Genomic DNA, 18,304 nt, shown 5'->3' with positions numbered 1-18,304 from the left:
CCCATAGGCAAAACGCCGCCCTGAGCCAATCAGCCTCTCCTCATAGACTCAATGCATATCTATGGGGAAAGATCAGTGCCTTCATGCACAGTGTGGAGAAGCTGAAGGTCAGTGCCGCACAGTGGCCGTCTGAGTGACTGCCACTGGAGGTATCCCTAGGCAATAATGTAAACACTGGCTTTTCTCTGAAAAAGCACTGTTTACATGAAACTGCTTGCAAGGACAGGCTATATACACAAGAACAACTACTCTAAGCTGTATTTGTTCTGGTGACTATGGTGTCCATTAAAAATGCTTCAAAATGGCTTGACAGAAATCCATGGTGATACCACCTAGAGACAAATAGTACCACAACCAGTTCAATGAGTTGTGATCATGGTGTATAGAGAACCAAGAAAAAAAAAATGTATAAAAAAAAAATTATATATCATATCCTATTTAAAAAATAATTTAATTACTCCCTTTTAAAAGGACTTCCACATGCCATATTGAGGGATTAAAATATATCTTGACAAATAAAACTATTTCCACAATCATAAAAAAATTTCAGCAAACGTCCTTTTATATAGGGATACAGATTTTCAGCAAAATAAACAAAAAAAAATCTGTATGAAATATAAATTAATTACTAATGTGTGGTCCACATACCAAACACCTAATGTACTTCTAGGTTATGTCAGGCTTACAAAATCATGGGAATATCACTGAACAAGGTGGTTTTTTTTCCCAACAATGAGTATATAATAAATCTTGTGAACTGAGTGAAATACAAGATAATGATTGTATATTGCTCATAAAAGCTCTAGTTGCAATGATAGACATCTGTGGAAAAGTGACTACACCTAATGCGTGCGGGATATAATATTAGAGTAAACTAATATTGGTACGACAACACTTTAGGAAGACTAGCCAGTGTCACTGGAGTCATCGTTTTGGCTGTGCTTTGCTTGTGATTTTATTCAATCCGGCTCTTGGGGCTGGAATTTTGCTCCCAATAGTGGGAGCGCGTTGTTTTGCTCCGGTGGCTCCTGGTTTGGTTATGGTTGATCCGCCCACTTTAATGGCTGCTGTGTAAAGAAAGGGAAAGAATAAAAGCACATAAACTAGTATCAGGAAGGAAAGGTTTAACATTTACAGGTCTTCCAATGCCTGTTTTCCTCCAATGTTTAGATGTTTTTTGAAGGTTTCAACATACAGAAACTTTCAAAAAACACACTCAATCGAGTATTGCGTAAACTGTGCCTGTTTCTAATCACCACACTGTGAATGCAGTTAATCTTGATTCCAATAAATGTTTTAAACACTTGTTCTTGTTTTAATTAGCAGCTAATGATTTGAAGAGACACTGCTATAGGGCAATTGAGAATATTAATATTGTACACCTGGAACCTTGGAAATTACATTAGGTCATTTACAATATATTACACAAACCAGACGTTTGAAAAGAACTGGAACCTTCTATGTTGTGTTTAGGATTCGACATATTTTTCAACTCAGACTTGCACAGAATCCATGACCCCCCCCCCCTCTGCTATATTTTGTCCACTCTTCCCTCCTTCTCGTTTTTTCCCCTTGTAAGGGGGGGCTCAGAACAAGTTAAATCTTCCAATCAAAGGCTTCTTTATGAGAAAAACAATTATATACAAAATAACTGTTCCAACTTTACTATTAATAATAAATTTGACTTTGGTCATTTTCAAGGTTATTTAATAATCCTGGATATAGGAGAAAGTGATGTATAGAAACTAAAATCAGGAGAGCTCCACTGGTATAATGAATTGAAGGATAAAAAGGGATATGCAAACAGTGGGACTCAGCCTGCGCTCTCACAGCTGGCCAGGTCGGCAGCTGAATAGTGGTGTATGTTATTGTTGCCCCATTGATGGTGCTCGTTTTGCCAACCTCAGAGGGATGGGGAGCTGGGTTGACCCTGCTGGGATTTGAACCTGTGGCCTTGCTTTTTTGAGCAGGCTTTGTGGTTGGGGATTTTACCAGCTGAGCTACCTCATCAGCTGGGTGCGTCTTCACTATGATTTTGAGATGTAGAATATGTGACGACATGCCACACCACCGGTACACAGCGGAACAGAGTCTAGACACTCCGCCTCTCGGGGCCTACCACATTAAACAGCTGATGGCCATGTCTCATCAGCAATAGGTATTTAAATGAAACAACAAGCTGCTCACAGGTTCCTGACGATGGCGTTTTGAATACGCCGAAACACGCGTTCTTTAATCACTGTACTCAGTAGCACTTTTTTTCTTTTTGTTACCACTATGGTTATTGATTTTTAGGTGTTTATTTTTTTATACAAACACAGAAAATAGGTGAAATGGCGCTATACAAATATGTACATAAAATCCCAGTGGGTCAAACAAACCAACCCGTGTTTTTGTCACCAAAAAACACTTACATGTACAGAATTGGATAAAAAGAAAGGAGGTTTTGCGCACACATTGGACGTATAGTAAATTCTGAAAGATAAACAACTTTCATAGGGCAATATATAAAATCCCAATAATAATAATAAAAAGAGTAATATGAAGCACTCACACTTTAGAGAGCCATATAAGTCGGCTCTCTACTTTGAAGACACAAAGTATTTCCAGTAAAGTGCTCTTGTGCAGATTGGTCCCACCATCAGATTTCGTCTGGATATAATCAGGAACCAGGATAAGTTGAAAGTAAAATACTTTATTCACAATAAAAGATAAAAAAAAAAAAACTAGCACTATAGTCGTTTTTTTATCTTTTATTGTGAATAAAGTATTTTACTTTCAACTTATCCTGGTTCCTGATTATATCCAGACGAAATCTGATGGTGGGACCAATCTGCACAAGAGCACTTTACTGGAAATACTTTATGTGTCTTCAAAGTAGAGAGCCGACTTATATGGCTCTCTAAAGTGTGAGTGCTTTATTATTATTATTGGGATTTTATATATTGCCCTATGAAAGTTGTTTATCTTTCAGAATTTACTATACGTCCAATGTGTGCGCAAAACCTCCTTTCTTTTTATCCAATTCTGTTTATTTTTTTATAACTTTAGTAGGGAGAGTTGGTTCAGATAGACACTAGTGGTCAGACTACAGTGTCAAGTTAACTCTTAGGGTGATTTGAGAGATTTTTTTTAATTTGAGGCTTTTCATCTGCGTTTAGACCAGATTACCTGGTCCCTTGTTCTCTGTGGACCCTGTGCCTTTTCTCTCTCCCTAACCTCGTTTACACTACCTTCCAGTCAGTCAGACACTAGGAGAACTGGAAGTTCGATGCTATTTAGTACACCAGATAATGGATCCCCTGTGCACAGTTTAGTAGATCTCCCTTTTTTTCAAGTTATACTTTTGTTTGCATATCCCTTTTTATCCTTAGACTGATTAAAGGTAGGGCCCCCCTTCCTCATTTCTTATACCAGTGGAGCTCTCCTGATAGTTTCCCCTTGTGGGATTCTATACATCACTTTCTCCTATTTCCTACCCTATTAGGTAGTTACAGTGGTGCAGCTCATGAGCCCTTGACTTGTATCCGGACTCCTGACCTGCACTCTGTTTACTTTATTTCTCCATTTTGTATTTAATAATCCTGCTTTACGTGAACCTTTAATTTACAAATTGTATGACTGACAGGTTTGTATACAGGTTTGGTGAATAGCCTGGACAACTTGCTACTTACTCTAGAGCTATTCGTTAATCAACTGATCAAATCTTGTCACTCTACTTAGATTGAGAAGCTGCATTACAGAGAAAGCAGATACTGAGAGTTGCAGGAAGAAAAGAAAAATATTCAACTAAAGGCTGTATTTGATTGGCTGCTATGTATTTCCACTCAATCAGAATACATCTGAAAATACAAAACATGGTATACATCTGATTAGAATTAATTGCCCTAACATGTAAACCTTCTAAAGCAATACAAGTAAAAATATGCAGTGAAAGGCAAAGCAAACCTGGGTTGGAGAGCAATATTTGGATAGTCAAAAAAGGCAGCAAGTTCTACATATTTGTAACTTTTAAATATATTTCTAACCACTAAACAAAGCAAAAATAACATTTTCAGGCCATAACTTGGAGCAAAATATTAATGTATAAATAAAAAAACAGACACACAAAGAACATTTTTAATGATAATAGTAACTATCATGTGATGGAATAAAAAAAAAACATACTTGCATCAAACATGACTGTTCTTGTGTAAGAAGTAACAATATGCAAAAGGTATATTCGCTTTATTTGGTAAAATTGTCCCCTTCTCATTTATTAAAACCAGCTACAGGAGTAATAGTAGTTATGTTATGGTGGTGAAATAACTGACCATGTGATGCTAGCTGTGTTCTTTGAAGGGCCTGGGTCCTACGAGGATTCATTTTGCACCCATCTTTTCCCATGAGATGATATTTCCAAGCCTAGAATAGAATAAAACCGGTAACAATGTTGCTTTCTAAATTCAGACTGCATTGTGCCAAGCAATCACACTTAGAACATACTTTTTGAGGTATCGTGATGTAACTATGGTAGTTTGACTTGATCTTTTAATGCTTACACATTTTTCAGTAAATTAGAGAACATGTTTGAAGAATTAGTTCACAATCTTCCATTCACAGGTTAGCCTAGCACAGGTATAGTGGAAAAAAGTCTGGCGTAAAAAAATAAATAAAAAAAAAGGAATCCCAGAGAATAGATACGGCACGGGAGAAGCTTTGGAGATGGGCATAGGGTGAAGTAATGAAAGAAGAGCATAGGTATACAAGATCAATGTTCAAGCTTGGTAGACAAGAGTGAAGACTTTTATTCTAAAACTGATGGATAGTAAACGAAGAGATCGGTAAAATAAGGAAGCAGATAATGAATGTTAAGTTTAGTAAATAACACCGGTGCCTCCGGGAGAAGGAGTGACGGGAGACCGATCCACAACCGATCACAGCCTGATTCCGTACCAGCATTCATCCTCAGGTGAGATGTACCTCGGCTATAGACTGATTACATAAGGGCATCTACTGCCTGATAACAGACTATACATTGTATTTTACAAACTTTCACGCACACACAAATTGAGGCGACACGACAGATGGCCACTCTGACCGACACTGCCATGCGCACACTGACACAAGGTCGCGGAAATCAAATGCGAAAAACTACGCATGGTTGGGCGTTCGGTGGGCTGGTCCCACTGCAACACCGACAGAATCCCGGATAGCTACACTTAGGGACGGAGACCGTACCAACACCACCCAGCTAGACATAGCACTGACCAACCAGTACATCTCCGTGGAATATCACACAACCTTACACATACGCACCATACGAAACTCCACTAGCGATGGACTGCTCACGACAGGCAATGACGACACACATAGTACTCGCCCGCAGGGGGTGCCGAAGATGAAAGGGGAAAACCCCCTCATACCTATCTCCTTTACCTTACCCTTTCTCCATCTAACCAACTCTCTGAACGACACCTTACCCGTTCTTGACAATAGGAAAGCAACAGCTATTCATGGTATCACTGACTGCAACAGATGAGGATAGCACACGGGGACAACCCGAGAGTAAAAAAAAAAAAAAGCTGACCTACCGCACACACCCACCTCACAAAGGAAGGTGACTTACTAGGAAATGCATTCCCAAGATACTTAGACATATTATGACCCCATGGTCGTATCTGTATCCGTATCTTTAACACTTCATACAATGTAACTAAACTTGTTTTGTTGAAACTTGTACTCAACATGCTAAACGCCAATTGCTATACTTATTTACTATGTTATGTCTCTGGAGGCCTGCGAGCCTCATACTTTTTCTGTTCCACATCAATAAAACAGATTTGCAAAAAAAAAAAAAAAACGGTTTAGTAAATAAGTCTAGCAAATGAGTCTGTGAATCCATGATTGAAGATTAAATAGGCATTATCAACAATGACATATAATCATAGTATTATAACTAAAGGTGAATAAAGTATTACAAACAGCTTGTTTTAAAAAATAAAAAAAATAAAGATGCAAGTAGCAGAATGTAATTCAGAAACAGATTTCATATAGACAGTAAATAAAACAATAAATTAGAACGAACGATAGGCCAAGATAGGATAAGTATCAGCACAAAGGTAGTAGTGAAATTCAAAGTAATCAATACGGGTTGTGTAGAGATTGTGTACATGGATATGCCCCAATAGAAAGAAGAAATTTGAGAGGAGATGGTGTCTACGAAGGACATGCTGAAGAACAGTTCAAGCAATACCAGATGAGCCAGAAAATCATGGTACTAGAGATGTCAGCGGAATGAAATGTTGAGGGTGGTCCACTGTGTCAAATACAATCTTGGACGACAAGTAGAGAGAAGAGGCGTTTGACTTTGGTAGTGACATGGTAATTGGTTAGTTTGGCTAGTATTATTTCAGTCAAGTGTTTAAAGGTACACTTCAGGCAACTTCTGGGCAGCTACACAGCTTATGTGCATTTGAGTCTCATTTTCATTAGTTTGCAGTTTTTTGCAGTGTAATTTTGCCCTTTTAACTTCCATATTAGACTCTGTGTACTCGGCTCAGCCAATGAAAAAGAAGAGATGAGCTGCTGACATCACTCTGCCCCGCAGCCAATCACTGTTCTCCTATCATCTGCCTCCTTTCCTCTTAGCATTTCTTGTTGGTTGAGGTACAGAGTCTACTATCTAATCAGAAAGAAGTTTTGTGAAAAGCAGTGCTAATTTTGTCGACTAAAATTTTTAAGATTTAGTCAACTAAAACTAACAATTCAGGTGACTAAAATATGACTAAAATTAAAATGGCATTTTAGTCAAAAGACTATGACTAAAACTAAATAGAAATTTGCTGCCAAAATTAACACTGCACAGAGGGGCTGTGGAAGAGGCCAAAAAGACAGACCAGGGCTTGGGAGAGAGACACCTAGAGGGGCTGGGAGGACACAAAGGCACAGAGGGGCTGGGGAAGGAGCAAAAGAGACAGATAGAGGTTTTAACTAACCTCATTAGCTTTTAGTCGTGTCTACTGGAGATTGAGTTGACTAAAACCTACTGGAGATTTAGTTGACTAAAACTAGAACAATTCAGATGGGTAAAATACGACTAAAACTAAAATGGCTTTTAAGTCAAAAGACTATAACTGAAAACTAAATTGAAATTTGCCGCCAAAGTTAACACTGGTGAAAAGGGAAGGCATAGCTAAAGTACTGGCTTATGTTGCAGAAAGCATAACCAGTACTGCCCTGGTGCCACTCCACAGTAAGCAGTTAAACCATTTTAGCACAGTCTGGCAACATAACAGTTCTGCTGGGCACCAATGACCACAGCATCTGCAGGAGAATCTGGTTAACTCTACAGAGCTGAAAATGGCAGTGCAGGACCGCGCTCACTGGCTGAGAGTGTCAGCTGAGCACTCTAATCTAACAAAAACAACCTTGAACCAGCAGTTCTTTCTTCTATAGATACATCAGGCTTCTCCTGCAGGAGAAAACTGGAAGTGGTGCAAATGACAAGCTAAACTGTCAAACAATACCAGGATGGTTTGAATACGTACCATGGGATGGTACCAGGACATTTCTGGTACCATAACTACTAAAGTGGGCTGTAGTTGTTATGGTGCTTGGAGTGTTCCTTTAAGCAAAGTAAGAAGATTTGAGCAGGGAGAAAAGGCATGAAAATGAAGTTACTTATAGGAACACTACAGGCACCAAAACCATTGAATCTCAATTAAGTGGTTATGAGTCCCCTTGCTCCATCATACCTTCAAATGACAAGGTGAAGAAGTGTCCCCAGGTGTAGTCTGCTTCTGCCCCTCCTGTGCTCAAGTAAAGGTATTAGCTTTAGCAGCAAAGTTATAGGCGGAGAACATCAATTGTTTTACTACTTTCATTGTAGGCTCTCAAGGCACTGATGGCACTAGAACTATTACAGAATGCTGTAGTGGTTATGGTGCTTAGAGTATTCCTTTAAAGGGGGAATGTGTGAATCTGTGCACGCCATGTTTGGATCCCTCTTTTACTACATATAAATGGGAAGTAACTGGTCTCAACTATAAGTAATCAAGGTTTGTAGACTGTACTTTAAACATACAATATCACATAGAAATTACAACCAGGGATCACTTTTTGTAAACCTAGGTTTTAGAAATTTAAAGCAACTGCTTTGTGAATTCTGATATTTTCAAAAATAATGAATGCTGAAATAAATGACAGTTAATGGATGTCTAGTGACTTGTGTATTTATCCAATACAATGCTGGCATTATAAAAATTGGATGCTAATGGTAGGGAGTAACATATATTAGATAACTGTTTGCAGAAACACAATACTAAGTAACTGGGCGGAGGACTATGCATTGGTTATATTCAAACATCTGATTATTCTAAACATGGCAGGGCCTTTAATGATGAACTAGGCATATACATGTTATCCTAAAAGTGTTATGTAAATGTGTGGTTTAAAAAAAAACCAAAAAAAAACTATTTTAAGTGTAAACTGTGCTATCAGGAATGTAATCAGATGCATTGATCAAGAAAATGAAAGGAAAAAGCTAATAGAATTTTACAAGTGAAAGCATTTTATTTGTATGTGTCACATCACACCTATAAATCACTGTCGTGATCTACACATTTGCTTTTCAGTAAAGCCAACACTTGGTACTAATTATTATTATTCTTATTATATTTATATAGCGCCAACAAATTATAAAAATACAAAACACAGTTGAGAGAGTTATTTTAAAAACAGTAGGAGTTAGATGCTATTTTTAAAGGTGAAGAACTCTGAGTCATTTTAACAGTAAACACCTGTCAAACTTCCTGCAAAAACCTACCAGCAAAGCTTTTAAATTTTAGAAAATGTATACAATTCTTACGTGGCTTCCTGACCTATTTTAGTGTAGCCACGCTGATCACACCATATTCAAACAAAAACTTTCAGAATAACCCACAATCAAATATCTAGTAAGCTACTGAATACACATAGAAAATTAAGTGTAGCTCTGTACATTTAAAATGTCAGCAATGTGCGTTTTTCATGGGTCTACACCAGGGGTGCCCAAAGGGTAGATCCCAAAATGTTTTAAAACTACAGCTTCCATGATGCTTTGTCATTCTAAAGGCATGCAAAGCATCAAGGGAGTTGTAGTTCTACAACATCTGGGGATCTAACTTTTCGGTACCCCTGGTCTACACCAGATCACAACAATCAATTTATGACCCCCAGAGGTGACATTCCCGCTTGGTGTGTGGTGGCTGAGGTGTGCAGCTGAGGGTAAATACACTTGCATGAAACCATCTCCTGTGGGCTATACTAACTTCTTACTTCAGGAACTTTATCAAAACACAACATAACCTCTGCTTCATCTTATGAGATGTTTTGACTGCATTGGAGACTATAAATGTATAGTTTGTTGGCAGACCCACTTTAAGACCGTAAAAGCATCTCATTTACCCATTTAATCGCTCAAAGCATGCCAAGACCATGAGATATGACCTATCTACTTCAATAATCTTCAAATTCAGCCATGGGAATATCCTCTTCCAGTCTAAAAAAAACTCTTCCTACTTACCCCATATCTCAACATATCTGCCCTTTCATTGCAATTCCAAAATAATCTGCCTATTCATCAAGAAAACAGAATCTTCACATTCACTCTGAAACCATGAAAATGACATAAAAGCCTAGATAGGTCTACCAATAACTACGTATACAGTGAAAGATATTTAAACATATCTCTTACAGACTTATTTTAATTTTGCAAAATGTCCCATATATATCCCCCTTTCAAAAGCTCTGCTGCAGACCCATGTCATGAATTTGCATTGAAAATTCCAAATTTATGCTTGCTTCAAAAACAAAAACAAAACAAAAAAACAACTACAGAGGTCAAAGTTAGCACTGTACCACAGTATTTTGGGCAAATGATATTTAGAGGATGGAGACAGTCGGAGAAAAGTAGCCAAGTAAACAGATTCATTAAAACGTTTTTATATTTTCTTAGAAAAGCACGGTCTTGGGTGTCGATGTCTAAGTGATCTGCACAAGCTTTCGTTTAAATGGACCATCAATCCCTGGAGTCAACTTTATCCCTGTATCCGTAGAGCAGGAATGGGTACATTGTAACCTGGTCTACTGAACTCTTATTTTCAATATATTTGAAGAAGAAAAGACTGAAAATTAACACACTACCTCACTGCCAAAGCCCATCTACTTAATCTCCGAATGGATTGAACTGAAATATCATGTAACAAAGAAATGCCCTTCATACAGATATTGTATTTTCAATTAAAAGAAAAACCATGAAACATGACTGCTATGCTGGAATGTAAGCAGCAAATGAACAGACATGAAAACAGCATGCCTTTTATTTGAAATTATAACTCTGTGTCGGTTAATATAGCTACTTTGCCAATATCGCTTACAGAAAAAAAAAAAAAAAACTATGAAGGCATGAAAGAAATATTCTCTATGGTGTTTTTAGTGGAAACCGTGTAATTAGCTTTACACTAAACATACTGTGAACATATTCACCTCCCCCTCCTAAAAATATTTGGCAAAATCAAGAAAAGAGTGAAGCACCTGGCACAACTCATGTATATTGCCATTTAAAGCTGTGCAGTGCCTACTTACCAACATTTCCTGCCCACCTCCTGAGACAGAGGTGGGCAGAGGAGAGCGGGGGTCCAGGAGGTTTGTCGGATGTCAAAGGGGGTGAGTCTGCCATGCAAAAGGGACAGGTGCACCTGTCAGGCTTACCGACAGCCTGCACTCTTTAGCAGTCCATGCACGGAGCCCTGCTAAAGCGCTCCTGGTACCCAGTCCCATCCTGCATTTTTGTTTTGTTTAATTTAAATATATATTGTACAATTTGTCATATAAAAAAAAAAAGAAAACAAATACATTCATTTAATTTGGATACTATGTTTTTATTATTCTCTATAAGAAGAAAATAATTTAACTTAGAGTCTTCATTTATTGTTTTATCTCTAAAAAATGTATATAGTCTATAATATGTATAATATTCATTACTAGGAAGATGGTTTACTTTTTGTAAATGGGGAAATTAGTAAAATTGTGCGTCTTCTATTAAATCTCCCATATGAGTTATTCCAAATAGTTTCCATCTCGACAGTCTAATACCCTTCATATGCAGGGGCGTACCTGGAGCATTTGGCACCCGGAGCTTAAAAACGTATAATACACCCACACATTTTTTACATGTATTGAGCACTGAGCAGTGTTTGTATTTTTTTTTTTATATATTTAGCACCGAGCAGTGTTTGTGTGTTTGAATGTAAGCATGTTTTTGTATGGAGTATGTGTGAGTGAATGTACAGGTGAGTTTGCAGGTATTGGCATTTGAATGCAGGAGTGCATTTTTCTGTAGTGTGGTTTTTGAATATGGTGGTGTGTTTTTTTATGTAGTGTTGACATGTGGATGAAGGGTTGTATTTGTGTGTAGTGTAGGCGAAATGCTGAGATGTATGCACATCTACATAAATATACTCACATACGGTATACATACACAGACACATAGGTACACACATGCAGTTACATAGAAACACAGTCATACACACATACAGACAAACACACAGATACAAACACACAGAGAGAGACACACAGGCACACTCATACAGACACACTGATACAAACACAGACACACAATAATGGTTCTTTATTGATTACCCAGGCTAAATAATGTGTAAACATTATTACATCTGTCAGCTCTAAAACATTTGGAAATGACATTCCTCCCTCGTCATATTTTCTATAGATGTTTTTAGTTGAGGTCCTCGATTTTTTGTTATACCATACATATTTTACGAACAATTTATGAAATTAATTTAGAATTTTCTTTGAAACTTTTAAAGGAATTGATCTACATATGTACTCGAGTTCCAGCCACAAATAGGACCGTATGACATTTATTTTCCCCATCCAAGAGATACAAACGTTTTCCCATTTACTCATAGTTTATTTAAATTCCATGAGAAGGTTATTATAATTTAAGATCACTATTTGTTCTAAATCAAAACTCAGGTTTGTGCCCAGATATTTTATTACTTGATTAATCCAAATAAAATCATATTTAACTTTAAGTAATTCTCTTGTTTTATATGTTACATTTACTGTAATAATTTGAGACTTTTACATTAATTTTATAATCAGAATACACGCCAAAATCTGTTATTCTATTCATTAGTGCTGGTATTGATTTTTAGTGATGTGCATGGGAAATATATTCGGTTCGGTTCGAAATTCCAAAATGTGGGACTTAGGGTAAGTGTAGGGTTAGGTTACCTTACCCCTAACCTTACTTCAACCACTAACCCTACCCTTACCCCAACCCATAACCCTACCTCAACCACCAACCCTAAACCCAACCCTAACCCTAACCCAACCACTAACCCTACCCCTCTCCTGTTTTGCTACTTATCAGAAATCCAGAGCAATTTGCCACTTCCAAAATTCGGAACTTTGGTTCGGAATTCCGAAATCCGGCACTTTGGACATTTGGAAGCATCCAAATTTGGGAAATTAGTCCGAATTTGCATTCGGAACGAAACTAATTGCAGATGTCTATTGAGTTTTAAACATTTTTAAAAGTTAAAATCATGTCATTAGCATACAACACAATTCTAATCTCCGATTCAGATAGTTTGATACCTGTAAGATTGGGAAAATGACTGATATATGCTGCCAACAGTTCTATTGACGGGATATAAAGAAATGGTGATAGGGAGCAACCCTGACGAGTACAATTATGAATGTTGAACCAGTCAGAATTAGCCCGATATCCCATCACCCTAGCTGAAGGATTTGAATATAGACTCATTACTAAAGTTTTGAAGAACCCAAAAATTCCATAACACTCTAAAGTCAACTCCATAAAATCCCAACTGACAGTCAATTGCGTCTAAGGCAATAAAGGCTGCTGGAATATTTATATTTTAGATTTTTGTTATTAAATTGATCTAAGCATGTATATTAGTTCCACCTGATCTTTTATTGACGAAGCCTACTTGATTTGGATGTATAATATCTGTTGTAACCAATTTTAATCTTTCAGTTAATATTTTAGAAATTACTTTTACATTTGTATTAGTGAGTGAAATTGGACGATCGTTAGAAACAACATTTTAATCCTTTCCTTGTTTTATTATGGAGAAAATTGTTGCCTTAAAGGACCACTATAGGCACCCAGACCACTTCAGCTCAATTAAGTGGTCTGGGTGCCAGGTCCCCCTAGTTTTAACCCTGCAGCTGTAAACCTAGCAGTTTCAGAGAAACTGCTATGTTTACATTGAGGGTTAATCCTGCCTCTAGTGGCTGTCTGACAGCGTAAAGATACCACCTAATGCTATATACCCTGCCCACCTCAATAATAAGAGAGCAACATGAACCAAGAGAGTCATGCCGGCTCGGACATGGCCCGGATTAACAAGGTGTGCGTCAGATGCTAGGGAACCAGGGCATCGACAAATGGGCTACTAGAACAAATCATTCCTGGACATGGAGAGAGAACCTAGACCTGCTTGAATGCTACTACAACAGCAGACCCAATGAGAGAGGCTACATGAAACGTATGTGGGGCTATGGCTGAATAATAGACCATCATCTACCCTAACACCAAAACAGCTGTTTACACAACGTTTAAACATCTTCAAGGGAAATCTAGTGTCACAACTGGAAATAAATATACAACAGAAGAAATCAATCTCCTCCATGAGGAGAAAGAAATTCCCATACCCACATTCTTACCTGCAGAGAATTGTCAACTTGAATCGATACCCCAAGATGGTATAACAACAGATATAAGGGAAAAGATCCTAGAAAAACTAGCAGATGTTAACCTGCGGACAAGACTACCGAAGATCACTGGAAAGCAACAACCAGACAGCATACTAACTGCAGTTAATGAAGCATTGTCCACAATCCCATCCTGTACCATCACAGAAACGAACAGGCTCATATATGCCACAGCATTAGTGGTCCTCCAACTACTTGACTACAAGATCAGGCTCAAACAGAAGCAATGCCCACGATGGGGACTACGACTGGAAGCCAAGATAAAGACAGCACGGAAGGAAGTTAGTAAGTTGCATCAACTGAAAAGAGATGCCCATACCGGAGGCACTGGAAACAGCTAGGCAAAGACGGACAGCACTGGCAACCAGACTGAGCAGATACACCAGAGAAGCAGAGGCTAAGAGAATCAATGCCCTCTTTACCAAAGAACCATCCAAGGTGTATGCACAGCTTCAAGGTAACCACCACATCTCCTCACAAGACCCACCCAGAGCTGAGACTGAACAGTACTGGAAGAATATCTGGAAGCAAAAAGCATCTCATAACATCGAGGCCCAGTGGCTACTAGACCTGAAAGAAGACCACTGCATGCTGCCAGAACAGGAGCCAGTCATCATCACAGTCGAAGATATCCAACAGAGAGCAGCACACATAAAGAGCTGGTCAGCCCCAGGACCTGACATAATCCACAACTACTGGATAAAGAAGCAATACCCAGTGAACCAGCTACTAGCAACAGGCTCCCACCCTGACTGGTTAACACAAGGCAGAACAATACTGCCCATGAAGGACCCTCACAAGGGAACAGCACCATCCAACTACCGACCAATAACCTGCCTCCCCACAACATGGAAACTCTTGTCAGGCATCATAGCCTCCACAATCAAAAAGCATATGAGTCAATATATGAACAATACTCAGAAGGGGATTGGAAACAACACCAGAGGATCAAAACACCAACTACTGGTAGACCAAGCAGTCACAAGGGATTCGAAGACCAGACGGAGCAATCTGTGTACGACCTGGATTGAGTACAAAAAGCCTATGACACAATGCCACACATATGGATACTGGAATGCTTGACACTCTACAAGGTCAGCAAGACAATAAAAGCCTTCATCAAGAACTCAATGGGGAAGTGGAAAACAACTCCAGCCAATTCCAGGGGAAGCCAATTCCAGGACAATAACTCAAGTGAACATCAAATGTGGTATATACCAAGGCTATTCCCAATGCTGTTCTGCATAGGCCTAAAACCCCTTAGCCAGATCAAGAAGAGTGGATACGGATACAGGTTCAAGAGTGGAGCTACCATCAGTTACCTACTCTACATGGACGACATCAAACTGTATGCCAAGAATGAGCGGGACATTGACTCACTGATCCACCTAACTAGGATATACAGCAAGGACATTGAAATGTCGTTTGGACTAGAGAAGTGTGGGTGGATGATGGCAAAAAGAGGGAAGATGATCAGAAGGAGTTAAAGTTCAAGAAGGCCAAATAAAAGATTTAGAGAACAGCTACAAGTACCTGGGGGTAACACAAACGCATGGCAACCATGAGGAAGAGGCAAGGAGAATAGCAACATTCAAGTACCTCCAAGGAGTCAGACAGGTCCTGAAGTCCCAGCTCAATGGCAAGAACAAGATCCAAACCATCAACACATATGCCCTACTGGTCATCAGATACCCAGCTGGAATAATAACCTGGTGAAGAGAGGAACTGGTCACCATGGATGTCAAGACCAGGAAACTACTCCCTATGAATGGAGGATTCCACACGAAATCCAGCACCCGGAGACTGTACACCTGCCGGAACATAGGAGGTCGGGGAGAAACACAGAGCATCCACAAGTAAATCACGAAGATAGCTCCCAAAGATGAACTTCTAAGGGAATGCCTGAGACTTCAACAGATACAGGATGCAGAAAAAGATGAGGTTCCTTGGCAAGACAAACCTCTCCATGGGGTGTACCACCGGCAGATAGTGGATGTGGCTCACATGACAAAATCCTACCATTGGATTATACAGCACTGAGGCACTAGTCCTAGCAGCAGAGGAGCAGGCACTCCGCACCAGATCAATTGAACACCAGATCAATTGAAGCTGGAGTCTACCAAACCAGACAAGACCCAAGGTGCAGACTGTGCAAAGAGGCCTCTGAGACAGTCCAGCACCTAGTAGTCAGATGCTAGCAGGAACAGTATACACAGAGACACACAACCAGGTTGCTGGGATTGTGTACCGAAACATCTGCACAGAATATGGATTGGACCTGCTTAAATCCAGATGGGAGATACCACAAAGGGTAGTTGAGAATGACCGGGCTAAGATCCTGTGGGACGTCAAGATCCAGACAGACAAGCAAGTGCTGGCCAACCAACCAGATATCATGGTGGTAGACAAGGAATGAAAGACTGCAGTCGTTGTGGATGTGGCAATACCCAGAGACTATAACATCAGGAAGAAGGAACATGAGAAGGTGGACAAATACCAAGGACTAAAAGAAGAACTAGAAAGGATGTGGAAGGTGAAGGCAGTAGTAGTCCCAGTTGTGATAGGAGCACTTGGGGCTGTGACTCCCAAGTTGGGGGAGTGGCTTCAACAGATTCCAGGTGGGACATCTGAGATCGCTGTACAGAAGAGATACTGCGCAGAACCCTCAAACTCCCAGGCCTCTGGTGGAGGACCCGAGAATGAGGAATAAAAATACCACCCATGAAGGGTTAGAAAATCAATTATTACTTAATATTCTCATATATACACACATATTATTTATTTATTTATTTATATTTATATATAGTGCTGGCAGCACTATGGACACCTAATTTGCAGAGGGGGAACTGTCTGGGCTGTCAGACAATCCCCCCATATTATTTTTTATTATTATTTATTTTAATGAGTGCCTCGACCCCTTGAGGCACTCAGCAGAGGCAGAGCATCGGAAGCCTGCCTGATGGCTTCCGATGCTCTGCCTCACTGCCGGGCTCCACGTGGAGCAACCAGGAAGTGATCGTTCCGGGGGGAAGCGATCACTCGAGAGCCCGGTAGTCAGGGGGGTATTGTACGACGCCTCGACATCGAGGCATCGCTGCAAAACCATTATAGCGGCTGGAAGCAATCATGATTGCTTCTAGCGCTCTAATTAGCCGCGGATGTACCCGATACGTCCGAGGTCCTTAAGGACCTTTTTTGTTGGATGTATCTGATACATCCGCGGTCGGAAAGGGGTTAAACATCCCCTCATGAAAGCTTTTGAAGTATACCATACTATAGCTTTAGGAATCTCATTATTATCATTAACTGTAAAAAAACTCTTTAGCCACATTCTTTAGATATTCTCTATTGTCTTTACTTTCTAATAAACGTTTGTCAAGCCTCCAGGAAGATCTAGCTTTATAGATCTTTTCATATTTTATATTAACAAAAATTGGGGCATGATCAGACCATGAAATTAGATCAATTTTAGAATTTAAGAATACATTTAAACTGGGCGAGTTTGTAAGAAACAAATCTATTCTAGAATACATTTTATGGACTCTCGAAAAGAAGGTTAAGTCCTTTTCTTTAGGATGTTGTGTCCTTCAAATATCAAAGAAGTCAAATTCATATAGCAGATCTTGAAAAGATTTACTATATTTTTAGATTGTATGAATGGTTTAATTTTTTTAATTTATTTGACTCCTATCAAGAGATTCATATGTCCTGCTATTAGTAAAATTCCTTTCTTATACTTGTCTATCTCATTGAAAAGTTTCTTAAAAATACTTTCTAGAGAAAACATTTGGGGCATATATATTAACCAATGAATAGAACGTATCATTGATTTGGCGAATCAGAAATCTACCATTTTTATCCTTTATCAGTAAAATCGAATCAAACTAAATATTTGATGACACAATTACAGCTACTCCTCTTTTTTTTGCTTTAGGATGTGATGAATAAAAAAACTGACTAATATCTAGTATAATTCCAATTGATTTTATTATGCGTCTCCCGCACACAACATAAATCAACGTTATTATTTCTAAGCATATCAAATTTAAAACAAAAAAACTCTTTATTTGTGGTGTATTCAGTCCCTGAGCATTAATTGAACAAAATCTAAAATACATCAACATTTGTGAAATTAAAGCCTCAGTCCCTTTCAAAGTAGGCACCTTGGGACCCGACACTGTCTCTTTCACTGTTCAAAACACTCAGTAAATTCCTTTGTTGGAATCGCCATCAGCTGTCTTTGTTTTTACCTGAATCTCATCGATGGTGTGAAATATCTCCCCTTTTGATAGTGATTTTAGTACTGGGAAAAGCCAGAAGTCGCAGGGAGCCAAATCTTTCAACTGATTCTCGACCATCTTTGAAGCATTTGTGCCACACTTTTATCTGCGCTGCACTCACTGCATTATCCCCAAAACCCTTCTGAATAATCCAAATAGTTTTCTCGGAGGAATGTTCAAGCGTAATGCAAACCTTGATGCAGATTTGTTGCTCTACTCACTCAATCATTTCAAATGCA

At 38.9% G+C, this 18,304-nt stretch overlaps 1 protein-coding gene across 1 annotated transcript in view; it reads right to left on the bottom strand.

The window, feature by feature from the left end:
• Positions 1-474: 474 nt before the first annotated feature.
• CEP104 (centrosomal protein 104) overlaps positions 475-18,304 on the bottom strand; it is a 113,218-nt gene continuing 95,388 nt past the window's right edge. Inside the window, exons 21-22 of the mRNA XM_063436570.1 lie at positions 4,314-4,404; positions 475-1,067 (exon numbers count right to left, since the gene is read on the bottom strand). Of these exons, the coding sequence (XP_063292640.1) occupies positions 925-1,067; positions 4,314-4,404 (234 nt within the window). The 3' untranslated portion in view covers positions 475-924. The remainder of the gene's footprint in view (positions 1,068-4,313; positions 4,405-18,304) is intronic.

The sequence above is a fragment of the Pelobates fuscus genome, chromosome 11 (assembly GCF_036172605.1).
Source record: "Pelobates fuscus isolate aPelFus1 chromosome 11, aPelFus1.pri, whole genome shotgun sequence".
Classification (NCBI taxonomy): domain Eukaryota; kingdom Metazoa; phylum Chordata; class Amphibia; order Anura; family Pelobatidae; genus Pelobates; species Pelobates fuscus.
This window is presented reverse-complemented; position numbering and strand designations above follow the sequence as displayed.